The sequence below is a fragment of the Coloeus monedula genome (genome assembly GCF_965178545.1).
Source record: "Coloeus monedula genome assembly, chromosome: 8".
Classification (NCBI taxonomy): Eukaryota; Metazoa; Chordata; class Aves; order Passeriformes; family Corvidae; genus Coloeus; species Coloeus monedula.
This window is the reverse complement of record NC_138788.1, coordinates 14,426,231-14,440,717: the sequence shown is the minus strand read 5'-3', so window position 1 is coordinate 14,440,717 and position 14,487 is coordinate 14,426,231. Positions and strand designations below refer to the sequence as shown.

General features: G+C 41.1%; 1 protein-coding gene across 5 annotated transcripts in view; it reads left to right on the top strand.

The window, feature by feature from the left end:
- Positions 1 to 14,267, top strand: part of ZMIZ1 (zinc finger MIZ-type containing 1) — a 343,883-nt gene extending 329,616 nt beyond the window's left edge. For all 5 annotated transcript variants that reach the window (XM_082286136.1, XM_082286134.1, XM_082286135.1 and 2 more), the window contains exons 21-23: positions 89 to 252; positions 6,003 to 6,251; positions 9,822 to 14,267. In XM_082286136.1, the coding sequence (XP_082142262.1) occupies positions 89 to 252; positions 6,003 to 6,251; positions 9,822 to 9,929 (521 nt within the window). In that variant the 3' untranslated portion in view covers positions 9,930 to 14,267. The remainder of the gene's footprint in view (positions 1 to 88; positions 253 to 6,002; positions 6,252 to 9,821) is intronic.
- The last annotated feature ends 220 nt before the right edge of the window (positions 14,268 to 14,487 follow it).

Sequence of the window (14,487 nt, the reverse complement as noted above, 5' to 3'; positions counted from 1 at the left end):
TGCAGGGAGGGCGTCACATCACACAGCTCCTGCAAGATACTTGGAGAGATCAACGTTGGGAAACAAATCACATCTGTTTCTCTTTCAGGCAACAGTTACCAAGGTCATGGCAATTTTGACTTCCCGCATGGGAATCCTGGTGGCACATCTATGAATGACTTCATGCATGGGCCACAGCTGTCACATCCCCCAGACATGCCAAGCAGCATGGCAGCTCTCGACAAACCTCTCAGTCACCCCATGCAGGAATCTGTAAGTAATGGTGCTGGGCACGTAGATTCTCGTTCGTGGGGGTAAGGAGCTCTCATCCAGCTGATGGACTTGCCTTGTACTTTTTGTGGATTTCTCACCTGAGAAGTTTGTGAAATAAGAGTAATCCTGAGAAATGCCGGAAATGCCATATTTAGTTTCTGGCCATTTTGAGTTTTTGGAAAAGCATTTCTGCACTTCTTGAATTGCCATTTAAGCTTGTTTATCCAAAAGAAAGAACCTGGCTCAGTGTGCTTGTATTAATCATTGTGCTTTGCTCTGACACATGAAAAAAAAAATGTACTTCATTCCCTAGGCCAGCAGGACCGTGAATATCCATCTCCAAGAGACAGCTTGTTAAAGCACGATATTGGATGACTTCAGAGCAGGGACAATATCTTCCCTGGCTCTTTCTCTGAGGGAAGAATTTGCATCAAAGCATTTTGAGGGGGAATTCTGCTCAAGTAGCATGAAAGGCACCTTTAAACTTTTGGTAATAGGACAAGCCTGTAGATTTCAAGGAGAGATGCTGCCACTGGTCTGAGAGTATCGATATAAGAGACTGAAAAATAGAGGTTCCTCAGGTCCAGATGGTGGGGCAGAACTGTGCATTGGAAAAGCAGCTTGCTCAGAGCACTGAGTTTTCTATACAGAACTTTATATATCTCCAGAAAATGCAGTACTGCAGCAACTAGGTGATAGAAAAGCTACCAGCAGCATTTAGCTCTTAGGCATGGTTAGTCATCTATTTTAACTTAGTGTGTGGGGTGTGTGTACATCCTTTTATGTTCATTTAAGTTGCAGGGCAGGGGGTTTAAAGTGTGCTGTTACTGCACAGGAAGGATGTTTAACTTGACAAGTCATATGTGCTGTGTCTTTAGTGAATCCTAGAAAGTACAATTTCAGAATGCATGAGGAAGTGTGGTAGCAGATGCTCAGCAAAAGCCTACTCAGTCAATGTCTCCTCTAGCTGGCAGTGGGTTTTCCAAGGAGGATGGTGAGAAATAGAAGAGAGCAGAGAAAGAGTTCTTAGTGTAGTTTGGAGAGAGTCCAAGTACCAAGACTATCTGCAAAGGAAGAGTCCAGAAACTGTAATGACTTCACCATTTTACAGGCTAATAAATGAGAACAAACATGCTGTAAACATAGTTTTGCATTGGCAAATTCCACATACACATCTTAGAGTGGTCAGAATTCTCTGCATTAGAACCAACCATGCAGTATTAGAATACAGTAGTGAGAGGAAATAATATCAGCCTGAACCACTCACAGCTGCTTTCCTTTGAATCAAACTCACAAGGAATTATTCTTTGTTTCCCATTACCTGGCACCTACCTCTTGACTTCTTCAGTTAACAGCTATACCTTTGCTGTAGTAGTTGCCCTGATGAAATTTCTGAAGTGGTAGGATATGAAGTGGTTGAATATAAAAGTGAAGAATTTGTAGCTTTCTGAAAATGGGACTGTTTACATATAGCAGAGATGAAGGTTTCTCAAGGCTATGCATGTTCCAGAGCTGTGGGAGTGTATTTGTGCAAATGTTAATGGACTTTCGGTTCTGTGGGCCAATCTGTAGCAAATCTGACACTTGCTTATGATAGCTGGCAGGTAAAGTAAACCTTTGCCTCATTTCTCCCTCATCTATCATGATACTCAAGCAATACCATTTGGGAATAGGAAGCAGTGCTAAAGCAGATTCCTACATTGTGTCAATGGCTGGTTTTCTGTAATGAGGATCAGTTTTCAGGTCTTTTAGCACAGGAGAGTTGGATTAACCTTGTCAATGTGGCTGTGCAGTCTTCAGTCCACATTTGAGGATTCTAAGTGCTCACACACAGCCTTTTCAGTGTTATAAAATCTCTGCTTTCCTCTTTCTCTCTTACCCTCTTTCTTTTGTTCTTTTCTCTCAAAATGAACTGTTTGTCTGTAGCAGACACTCAAGAAAAGCATCTTTAAAATCACTGCTTTTAGAGAAATAATATGCCTTTAACACATGCCTAAGTTGTGTAGCTGCATGTCATTGGAGAGACACTTCATACAAAAACAACTGTAAACAAATTGTGTGATTGAACCAAGGTTTTAAGATGTTGCCTGTGCTCTTCTCTGGGGTTCTGTCTTTCCGTTTTACACAGTTAGTAGATTTTAGTAGTTTGCACATACTATTCACTTTGGCCATTACAAGTTTACAAGGTGAGTTGGGATTGGATGTTTGGTCTGGTCCTTTTACACCTGAGGTCTCTCTTACTGGAGCTGAATGCTGCTGAGAAAGTTCCTGACATTCCTGTTTTGAAGCTTTATGTGGTGGCCCTTACGCAATGGTAGGTAGAGAAAGTTGATCCCTCCAGATCAACTCTCTGGAGTCACTCTGTAGGTCACTGCAGGAAATGCAGATACTTGCCCAGTGTAGGTAGGGCTGGGTAACCAGGGATGAATCAATCAGAATTTCCTTCCCTCAACACTGCTGTTCCACTCCTATGGAAGAAGAAAAAAATCAAGACCTGAAATATGACCAGAATACCCCTTCCCCAGCATAGAGTGTTGTGAGAGCTGTGGATGCTCCATTGCAACAGTGCAAGATTGCTTCAGAACAGCTGCCACAATCACATCATGTTTTGTTTTCAGAAATTGTAAACAAGTTTTAGACAGAGGAGAATTCAGTTAGCTCTAGTTTAGTGTTTCTTGCAGACAGTGTAAGGGGTGACTGAGCAATGGATGATGACACCATGGATTCATATGCACAGTGAGGTGATAAGAGCTGGTACCACTGTAAAAAGTCATCGCTCTTGTTTTGTATTCACTTTTCCTCCCTCTCAGACCAACAAAAGAGTTACCTCAGCCATATAGTGATCTGGACCCAGGTACTGATGAGATTGGAAACTAATTCAGGGGCAGGGTGGGGAAATTCAGTGCGTGTCTACAAGGTTTCACCTTGCAGACATGGAAAAGGGGCAGATGGGAAAAGTGGCCAAGAACATCAGCAGGGCAGGCAGGACGGCATCTTTTAGTAGTTTTGGTATCTAACACAGCAAAAGAGTTGGTAAAACTGTGACCCTGGTAATGGAGAGAGATATAAATCATTGACTTAACCTGGTGATTTTTTTTCCCCCCCCACTAATAATATTCTTCAGAGACAGAAGGAATATTGCTGTGCAGCTGGCAAGTCCTGTTGCTGCATGGTGGTACATCTCGGCACTCCTAGAGGTCACTGTTGGGCTGTAGAGTTGTGTTCTGTGCTATCAGGCTGAAGATGTAGTTGTCTGCTATAAGCTTTTCTTTCATAGACTGTAAATGCTTTAAGAGTGGCAAAGTTTATGCCTCTAAAAACAACTCTGGAATTATCTTGCTATGCAAGCAAAAGCAACTTTGTTAGACTCTGCATTCATAGTGCGGGTTAGTGCTTTCAGAATAAAATGGTGGGAGTTGCAGGTACAAGCTAAACATACCCAAAGTGTGTTCTTTACAATGTGTTTCACCATATCAAACTTTTCGTTAGTTAGCTGAATGCAAATAGAAAGTGTTCCAGTCCTGAGCATTTTGCATTCTCACTGGGAGGTTGGTGGAGCCAGTGGCCTAAGTCAGATGGATTTTGAACCTACCATGGCTCTTCAAAGAATATGGTGGCCATCAGTCTTAAAATAAACAATTACTCCCTATACAACAGTTGTCTAAGGACCCAAGTGACTGTCTTATCAACTAAATATACATATATTTAAATCCTTGCCTGTATAAACATAATGTAGAATTTCTAACCAGCTTGTTTTGAAATTTGTCTGAGAACATATGAATTCCTCCCCTGGTTTAAATAATTGCTGATATAGACATGCCAGTCTGACCCTTGCCTTCAGCATTCAGGGACAAATGTAAGAGACTATTCAATATAATCCTTTTTGGTTTTGTTTTTTTCTGGAAACTGGTTTCCCACTTTAACAACACTGTCATAAATTGCTTTTTACTTTTTGTTATTATTAAGCTTTCTAATTTCCACATTTTCTGTTGCACACATCCTCAATGAGTGAGGAAGGAAACAGTACTATTAAGACAGACATCCACTTATACCTGGACTTTTGCAAGGTTTTTGGGCTGCAAATTCATTTACATTAAAGTGTGGTCTGTGGGCAGATTTTGTACAAACTTACCCCTAAGGTAACAACAGTGTTGCAGAATGTTTTTCAAGTAGTCAGACTGTGACCCCAATGGCAAGATGTGCATCAGTACTTTTTACCAGTTACTTTAAAATCTCATATGGGAAAGAGAGCCAAATGCCATGTTGCAGGTAGGATCCTTTCCACAAACCTTCATAATACCAAAGTATTGAAAGTCACACTCCATGCAGCTGAGTGTGACTGTCCCAATGGATCAGTATCCAAGTTTCAGTTTTCCTAAGAGTGGTGAAAAGTATTTTTAAAATATTTGTTTCTCTATTTTTTTTTTTCAATGGGAACATTTAAATTAAGTTTTGTAATAACCTCCCTTTTGCTTTCCAAAGCTGAAGGCTGAGGTTAAGATAACTTTGCAGCTTATGTGATATGAAAGGGTGAACACTGACATAGCATTTTGCTGGTTTCTGTTGGCTTGGCTGGATGAATTTCATGCTGTTGTTGTATGTATTTGTTCTTTTATTTCAGCTTCACTTTGTCCAATATGTAGCATTCCTCAAAAAATGTTTGCATTTTTTGTTTCTCCATATACCCAAATAACATGAGGTATCAGATTCTGAGGCATTCAGACACTTCTTTCTCATGGCACCAAGGTCAAGCCCCAGAGAATCCACCAGAATTAAATGTGACATGCAGCAGAAGGAAGAATTGGACTTGTGCATTTTTATTGCTTCTCTGTCATGTGAGAAAGACTTTTCCCCCATTCAGTAACAGGGTTAGGAAGGCATATGTGGATTGGTAGTTTATTCCCTACAGAAAAACATAAAAAACCCATGAAGCTCTTGCTAGAGAACTCATCCACAGCATGAATACAAAGCAGAGTGTGATCGTTGGCTTAGTTTAAGCTAAGGCAGTGTACTTTGCAGTCAGCAGGTGTGCAGCCACCCACAGCAGCTCGGCTCGTGGTGGGAAATGCGCTTCCTGAGCCGCCTTGGTTCTGTCAGCCGTCAGAACCCAGGAATATCAGTGAGGAAAACCTTCAGCCTTTAACAGGGGTGTTGCATTCTGAGAAGAAAAGGAGGGAAGAAGTTGGGAAGAGCTGGTGTTTGCAAGATGTTTGTAATAAGCTGAAACAACAATAGGCTGCGGTGTCAGGAAGCTACCAAATAGGGGAGCTGAGCAGAAATGATGCATTTTCTCAGTTCATGAGTTTCCTGGCATAGGGATCATTCAACAAATTCTCCATTTATTCATAAATTCTTTTAGGGCAAAAGCATCTGCCTTGCTAATGCTGAGCAGCACCCATAAGCCTCCTTCCCTCCTCTTTGCAGTGCATCGTTTTGCATCTTCACAAAGAGTTTTCCACATTACAAGGAAGCAAACCAACAGCACAAGTCCAGTGTGTTGTTCCCCCTAGCAGACAACCTTCAAAAAGCTGAAATACTTCCTCCGGCTTTGGGATATGGAGTTTTCTTCTCCGATGGTGCTTTTTTATTTCTTTTTCTTTTGTTTGTTGATTGGTTTTGTTGGGGTTTTTGGTTGTGTGTGTCATTTTTAAATTCATTTCGTTTTATAACATGCAGTTACAGAGTCAGGCACCGCGAGCACTGTACCTTGTGGCCTCACTTTCTTTTCCTGCTTTTTTCCTCCTCCGCAGATCCCTCATCCCGGCAGCACTGATCAGTCCCATACTTCCATGCAGCAAGGTTTGCACGTCCCTCACCCCAGCAGCCAGTCAGGGCAGCCATTACATCACAGCGGGCCTCCTACCCAGCAGTCCCGGCAGCCACCCCCGGCCGCTTCTAGCAACCATCCACACAGTGACCTGCCCTTTAACCCCTCCTCAGCCTTAGAGGGTCAGGCTGGTGGACAGGGAGCACCCGACATGCCGGAGCCCTCGCTGGATGTAAGTCTGTGTCATACTCTCATCTGCCTGCCATAGCGTGTGCTTCGCATCGCGCGGGAGGGCGGGGAGGGCAGGGGACGGGACCCGCTTCCACAGCACATGCCATCCTTTCATGCTTTGGTACATGGGCACAGGTGCTGCAGCCAAGGTGACAGGGCACTCCCGGCCTGCTGGGAGAATGGATGGTTCTGGTTGGAGCAGCTGCATGGTGTGTGAGCCATAAACCTCTTCCTAACACCAAGGCAGGCGTTTCTTCAGGCGGCAGCTCAGGCATCTCCTCCTTTCCCACCTCGGCTCTGGTTGGGCTGTGCTCTCCTATCCCTCAAGCTGTCGCAGTCCTGGATAAGAGGAGGGACACAGCTGTGTGTGGCTCTGACTGTGGCATTGCTGTGCCAAGCGAGCTGCCTGCTGAGCCCTGCAGCGTGTCCTGGCCGGCGGGAGGGGGATCTGTGTTGGCCCACCCTGTGACACTGTCCCTGCTCCCTGCAGCCAAAAACTGTCTGTGCCCTTCCATACCTGCTCCTGTGGGTGGCTCAGCAGCACCAGTTCTTCCTCCCCATATACTACACAGGAAAGCAAACAACAAGGACATCTTCTGCCTCCTTAGCTGCCATGGGAGGCAGCTCACAACTAAACAAAATCTAGTTTTAAGGCCAAAAGTAGTCTTCCATCTCTTAACTTTGATTCAGTGGAGTTGGAAGTGACTGATCTGAGGTATATCTCTCTGGTTAGCCATCTACCTCACAAAATATAAATTCCTCAGCACTAGGATTTGATTTTTGTTTGAGTCATGCATTCCTGTATGTGTATCTTCTGTCTGTTCCAAAGTCTGCTGCTGCACAGTGAAGTTTCTTAGAGATATGTTCGCTTCTGTGCCTTGGATTTATCTGTATTTGCTGTTGCTGTATATTTGCATCTTCACTGTCACACAGGAGCACTGGGCTGACAGGTAGCCTCACAGGGGAGGGAAGGGGTTAGGGGACTGATAGAGGCTCCAGGATGCTACAGGGACAGTGATCAGTGAGGCAACTTCTGCTGTTTTACACAACATGGTTGTGTGCACATCTTTTGGGAACAATAGTTCATGTGGCAGCTGGAGTTCTGAACCCTTAAGGACCCTGTATGAGCAATACTAAAAGGTGAAATTAAAATGTCTTTTTCTTTCTTCCAGTATTTAAGAAACATAGAGTATTTTGTTATGGGTCAAGCACCCATTCTTTGGTGAGAAGCAAAGTACAAAAATCTGTACACTTACCACAGTACTGTGGTTCTCACTGACGGAGGATTGCTGGTTTCTTAATGGGAGGCAAGTGCTGTACAGTGTAGGAAATAAACTTATTGGAAATACTGTGATCCTGATCAGATGGATTATTTTAATGGGTGTATTGTGGAACCTGGCTGAAGAAAGTTCCACGCAATGAAGCAAACAGGGCACTGTACTATGGGCAACTTGGCCCACTCCCTACTGACATAGTCATGGTCATTCTGCAGGAATTCAGTGTGCTGCAGTCTAAGGTTTAACCTGGGTTAAAGGATCTACCTCATATGGATGCAGACACAGATGGGAGATCTGCACTGGTACTTCAGACAGCAGAGGCTCAAGACTGAAATCGCTGGTTAGACCTCTCAATTTGCACTTCAGGAGCACAGGGTATACTTCTCCAAACTCTGCCCTAAGTCTGGCACATTCGTGTAGCTTCTGTCCCCATCACACCCTTGCAGGCCCTGGCACTCCTCTCTCTTCTGCTCCTGCTCTAGCACAGCATTCTCAGCTCCCAGCAAGTCCTTCCTGAGGTCTCTGGTTTTCACACCAGTGGGGCAGGAGGCTGGCTGTGCTGCCTGACCCCTCTGACTGAGGGAAGCTGAGGTCACCCTCACAACTCAGAAGACTTCTACTTCACAGATACTGAGTATATTGTTTAAAGTTTCACTTTTCTTAAAAAAAAAAATCTTTTAAAAGAAATCCCTTGTATACAAGAATGAGTCTCAGAGACAATGTGTTAAATTTTTAAGAATGAGTTGTACAATTGTAGGACAAATTCAATTTTTTTAATTTCTCCACACTTTTTGGGGCTGCCATTTCCTTTTGGACTTCTGTACTAGATGTTCATAAAAATATGATAGGAGGTGAAGTACATCTAAAAGTCTCATATCTCCAGTACTATGACAATAGCATTTTTACCATGAATAAAAGGAGGTGGTAGTTTAAGAAAAACATTCCTTCTGGGAGACTCTGTTTATGTAAACTTGACATTGCAGTTTTTTCAAATTGCTTAGAAAGCAATAAACTTTTTTCTGCATTTCATGTTTAGCTTATTGAAAAATACATTCATCCATATAGAGTTAAAAGATGAAGTTGCATTTGCACAAGAATAATAGAAGTATATAAATACAATATTTATATGTTAAATGTGAAGCAGTCAAGCTTTTTGTTTTATAATATTTGAAAACATAGAACTACTCAAAATTAATTTCTCATACCGACTATCAAGTTTGTTAAAGCAGTCCATATTTTTCTGTCTTTAACACAATACAGAACATAAAAGGGGTTTATTACAAACTCTTCCCTGCAATTTTTTATATATGACACTTTTATATTTGCCAAGAAAAGGGTAAAATGCATTATAGAGCAGAAAACATTGCCTGATGCACAACCCAGGAGTTACGATGTGCTTGTCATCTGTCAGATCAAAGAGAATGTGTTATGATGGTTTGAAAAACAAAATTTTATACTTGGAATACAGTATTAATGGAAACACAAATTGAAGCCCCACAACTATTCCTTTTGATACTTTAAATCATTGCGTAGATTAGGGCATCTTCTGTTGGATGGAGTGTTACACCTGTGACCCTTTAAAGTGTCTGGAATTGCATGTAATGCTGTAGTCAAGTAAGTACTTCCAAACACAGTAAATTCCTGCCACAGGAAGGAGGACTCACCCAGCTGCTTTGCCGCACCTCTTTCCATACTCCTCAGTTGTTTTTTTTCCCCACTTTCCCTGATTTATTGGTTGTTTCAACCCTGGGTGAGTTCCTTGCTCCAGGTGACTGTCCCAGAGCTTAGATCAGTGCACTGAGGAGTTGCTGAAGGTGAGGAAAGGAAAACACTGCCTCCTTGTGCGGAGATGCAGGCTTTGGGTGGCCATCAGACTGATGTGTGAGAGCCAGACCAGCCCTTGCTGATCCACCTTAAAGCTCAAATATGTATTACTCAAACTGCATGTTTCAAGTGTTTATGCAGCGTTTTATAAGAAACATCCATAATGAGCATTTATCTGGAAGTTTTTGTCAGCATCACAAGCCAGGCAATATGATAGGGAGGTTGATTGAGAAACCCTAACTGAGATGATAGTGTAATTCACAGGTGAAAACTGAGTCACAGAGACTTTCACAAGCAAGTGGATATTGTATCATCTTAGGGTGTTAGGCTTGTGACACTGCCTTCTGATTTATTTGGATATATTGTTATGAAAACCAGATTCCAGGAATGTGTTGTGTTTAATCCCTTTTTTTTTTTCTTAGTTGTGTTTCTGTTATCTGTAATTTTCCTTTTGTCTTTGTATTTTATAGCTGCTTCCAGAACTCACAAATCCAGATGAGCTGCTTTCATACCTGGACCCTCCTGATTTGCCAAGCAATAGCAATGATGACCTTCTGTCTCTCTTTGAGAACAACTGAAACCATATGTATTCTCCCATCCTTTTCACTTGTTCACACGTGTGTGGCTGCACAGTGAGGAATCTTAACACTCCTTTTCCACAAGAGAAGAAAAAAAACTCACAACTTGATCCAATGGTGCACTCCCTGCTTTCTTCATCTCGGAACTGCTTTTGTTAGCTTCAAAGACTGTGAAAGTGACGGGAGAAAATAATACAAAAGTTAAATAAATGCAGTAATCTCTGAGTCTGCCATGCTACATGTGACAAAGAAGCATAGACAGTTGTGCAGCTATTGGAAACCCCATTTGGTGTTCATCCTATAGAGAGAGAGTTCTGTGATAAACATAGTGTGAAGTATCTTGGCAAAACCGGATCTTGGCAAGGGAAGAAAAATCAACAGAATGGAACTGTCTTTAATTGACCCGTCTCAGAGTGTCTTTACAATGCTTGTTCTTCCATTTTTTTGAAACTGTATCTCCCTCTACCCCACCTCTCCTCTGCCCCCCTCCAGCCATGGGTTTGCCTTGGAATGATGGTCCTGGCCACACACAAAATGAAAAAAAACACGTACAAAGCTCAAAAAAGCACAAATCCTACAGTCAAGTGGCAAAGATAGGGAAGACACACAGGCCTGTCAGAGGGAGCCAGCAGTTTAGCTAATGCGACTTCGGTCACAGAGTCCTGAGGTCTTCAGGCTGCAGCCGTGGGTGTCGGTATTTCTGCAAGCACAGGGATCTTAACCACCTCTTTGCAGAGGATTCCTCTGGCCCAGCACACAGATTGGAAACACCCAGGAAAACTTAAAAAAGAGTTTGCAATGTTTAGGGATTTTCTGTGGTTTTGGTTTCAAATCAGTACCGTTTCTGGCTGCGTTAACATCCAGCTGTAGAGATTGCTGTAATAGATCTTTTTGCCATGTATGCCATACATAATGGAAAAGAGAGGGAGGGGGGATGCAAACCAAACTGTTTCTGATTATTACCTACAGCCTTCGGTGCCCCAAGAGTTTGTGTCACTGTGTCACTGTACTGCACAATGCATAGTAAGACAAGCTGGGTTGAAGGCAGCGAGGAAATCATTGCAGGATGGAGGGAGAGTAACGTCACTATCTGCATAATTATTTTTAATAATCAGCTTGAGAAGGGGCATTGACATTGGACAGACGTCTTACAGCTTCATTTTAGTTTTGCTTTGCATTCTGTTTTCGTGACTGTTACAGACACTTCAGCCTTTTCCTTTTCTCCTCCTTCAGTTTCTTTTTTTAAACTTTGGCTGCTGGGATGAGTTCTTTCTCCTGAAGGACCGAGTGTGGGGAGAATAAGTACCTGTCAGTAGATTGCTACTGCCCTCAAGAGACCCTGCTGCCACAATTACTGTCTTGCCCCTGTGATCTTTGCTTCTCGTGTGGTTGCTGCTCCTGCATGAGCTTCCTATTGCTTCTGTGCCCATTTCTGTGCTCTTTGTCTCTCTTTCTCTCTCTCTCTTATAAATGATGTACAGTAGCTGTGTAAGAAGTGCATGTGTGCCAACTTTGCCCTCGTGGTGCAACATTTCAGCTTTTGCCCACTGTACAGTTATTGGTTTTGTTTCTTTTGATACTAAAGCATATTTGACCCTATTCCTTTTCCTCCTCCCAAATCCAATCAAACACCCTTCTTTTGCTCGCCACAATGCATTTTAAACTGAAGTGCCAGGCAAAATTTTGTTTGTTCCTGTCAGTTTGACTAGATAGCTTCCTAGCCCTCTGTGTTTAGTTTGCAATGCTGTAAATGGCATCCCCTGTGCTTACGACTCTGGATTTGCTTTCCTCACCAAAGTCATGTTTGTAAATTCTCTGCATTTTTTGTTTTATTTTGCTCTTTTTGTTAACGTTTCCCACTACTGCTGTACATGCGTCGTGGTATATATATGCTAGTCAGCAGCACCTTGCTGTAGATATTAAAGGAAATGGCGGTTTAGTTCTTTTATTTTCCAGTAGGAGTATTGAATCTGTCAAACGTATTATGTAGAAATGGTCCCACACTTATATTTTTCCTCTTTCAAGTTTTTTTAAGAAAGGCGCTGTTCATTATGCAAAATCAATTATTTTAAGAATTGCTATTGTAAATATCTTTGTGAATATTTTAGTATTGTCTTTGATAATATTCAACATTTTCATGATCTGGTTATACTTTTGCTGGTGTTTTTAAATACCTTGTCTGAAGAAAAATATGGGTCCTTTTTTAAAAAAGAAAATTGAGGGTTCTTTAACAGAATAAGGGAGTTGGGTTTTGGATTTTTTTTCCCCCCTATTTTCTTTTGGTAAGTTAGCCCAAATTTCATATCCATTTATGTGATGAACGAATTGATACATCAGGCAGTACCTGGATAATCAGGGCCCAGCTCTGTCATGGAAACATAACTGTGTTTGCCTAGGGAAAAAGAAACCCCAGCTGATCGGCTGGTGTTCATTGACTGTGGGTGATCGTGAGCTGGTAATGGCAGAGTTTGTTCATTTGCCCAAGTGAGCAGAACATGTAGGACCAGCTGTCTGACCAGGTAAAGATGCACTAAGGCAAGCAGCAAATCTGTATGGTACCATATTTATATCGCTGTACTGGTGCTCCGATCTCTGAAACTGGGGCAAAGACACTTAGGGATGTTGGTGGGTGGGGGAGGGAAACAGTATAGTATATTTTATTCTGCTTAGAAGTGTCTTTTTTCTTATGTAGGCTTGACAACCTGTAGAGGATCTCTGCAGAATATTAAAGATACCTTGGTGTAATACATGGTAATACGGTTGTGGTGTGGTGCTGCTATCACACAATTCCTAGGAAAGACCATTGTTCAGTTATGGATACAGATGTGTTTTGTAGCCATTTTACTGTAGTAGTTTCCCCCTCGTTTTTTGCTGCATTTTTTATATAGGTCTGGAAGTCATGTGCAGAGGTGGCTAATGATAAACTGACTTTATGCCCTTAGAGTTCGTTTTTTCTATTTGGGGGGTAAGTTCCTTAAGCCATAGCTTTGGGAATGAAGATGATTTCTCACTATTAGTTGGAACTGGTTGCTCTGATTTTTTTAATTGATTCTATTTAATGTTCCATTCTCCACTGATTCCTGAGCAGCTAAGTTAGTCACCTAAAATTTATTTTCTCTTAAACACAATATTAGTATTTTAAGCCAGGTATGTTAAGGATTGACCTTTTGCTAACTGGTAGTATTTAAAATGTATCATTTAAAAGTACCTGTTGAAAAGCATAAAGGGAAAAAATGCCCCATAGATATTAGCAATATGTTTGGAGCAGTGTTGGCATCTGCTTTGTACAGTAATAGATAATTAAAGCAGACAGTTGACATTTTAAACTTACAGAAACGTTTGGTTTCTAAGCAGAACTTAGAAAATACAAATTTTTACCCATCACCCAAATGTTGGACATTTGAGACAGTTTTAAAATTTATCTGTCAGCTAAAATCAGGTACTGTATAGTGAAGTCAGTATGAAAAAGCTTCTGAAAATTTAGGATTTTTTAATCTGTTCACTGCCGTATTAAAGTTTAGAGAAAAAAACCTAGCAAATAGGGTAATCACAGTCATTTCTTTTAAAGCTTAATTATTATATGAGATTCCAGTAGTATTTTTCTTCTTCTTTTTGGTTTGTTTACCTTTTAATCGTTTCCCTATGGAAGTTCATCTGGGAAAGAACCCACAGAGATCTACAGTTCTGCTGCCAAGACATTATTATAGGACTGACAGATACACGCCAGTGTCTGCAGCGGAGACTCAAGGGACAGCTGTACATATGTAAATGACAAATAGAGACGTGTTAACAGAAATGCATTCATTTTCCTTGGAATGTGCATTGTTTTTATTTCGCAGGAAAAAAAAAGCTTGAAGCTCCATCTTATGTGGAAAATGAATCCTGTTTGTTAGCGTTTGTGGAGTCTCAGCATTTGTTCCACTTTCACTTCTGTAATATACTCTGATCCTTTGTTTTGTTTTGTTTTATCTACATGTAATATTTAGCTTCCGTGTACTAGTCTATCACCTGTGTATTTTTAGGGTGCTACAGAAATAATGAAGAAAAATACGGGGATTAAAAAAAAAAAAAATTGTAACCAAATTCATACTTTGTACAATTTTTGATATCACGATCAGAGGAGAATTAAAAAAAAAAAAGTACAATCTGAGGTAACATGCAAAAATGGCCATTGTCTTTGTTTGTACATTGTATGTACAGTACAATGCAATCATTTCATACTTTAAACTGGTCAGAAAAAATAATTGTGATTTTTAGTCTTGCAAAACTGTATGTAGTTAGATGATGTGACAACCTAATATTTATCTAATAAATATGTATTCAGATGAAACCTGTATATTAGGTGTTCATGTGGTTATTTTGTATTTAAAGATCAAATTATTTGACTATTGCTAGACATTTATATACTCTGTTGTAACACTGAAGTATTCTCATTTGCTCATGTTAAATTTTTTTTCCTAAATAAATTTGCAAAATTAAGGTCTGACTAATTGGCAGCTGCTTTGTAAATTTTGAGTTTCTTTTTGAAACCATGAAGTTCTCCTTTGCCCTCCCTGGT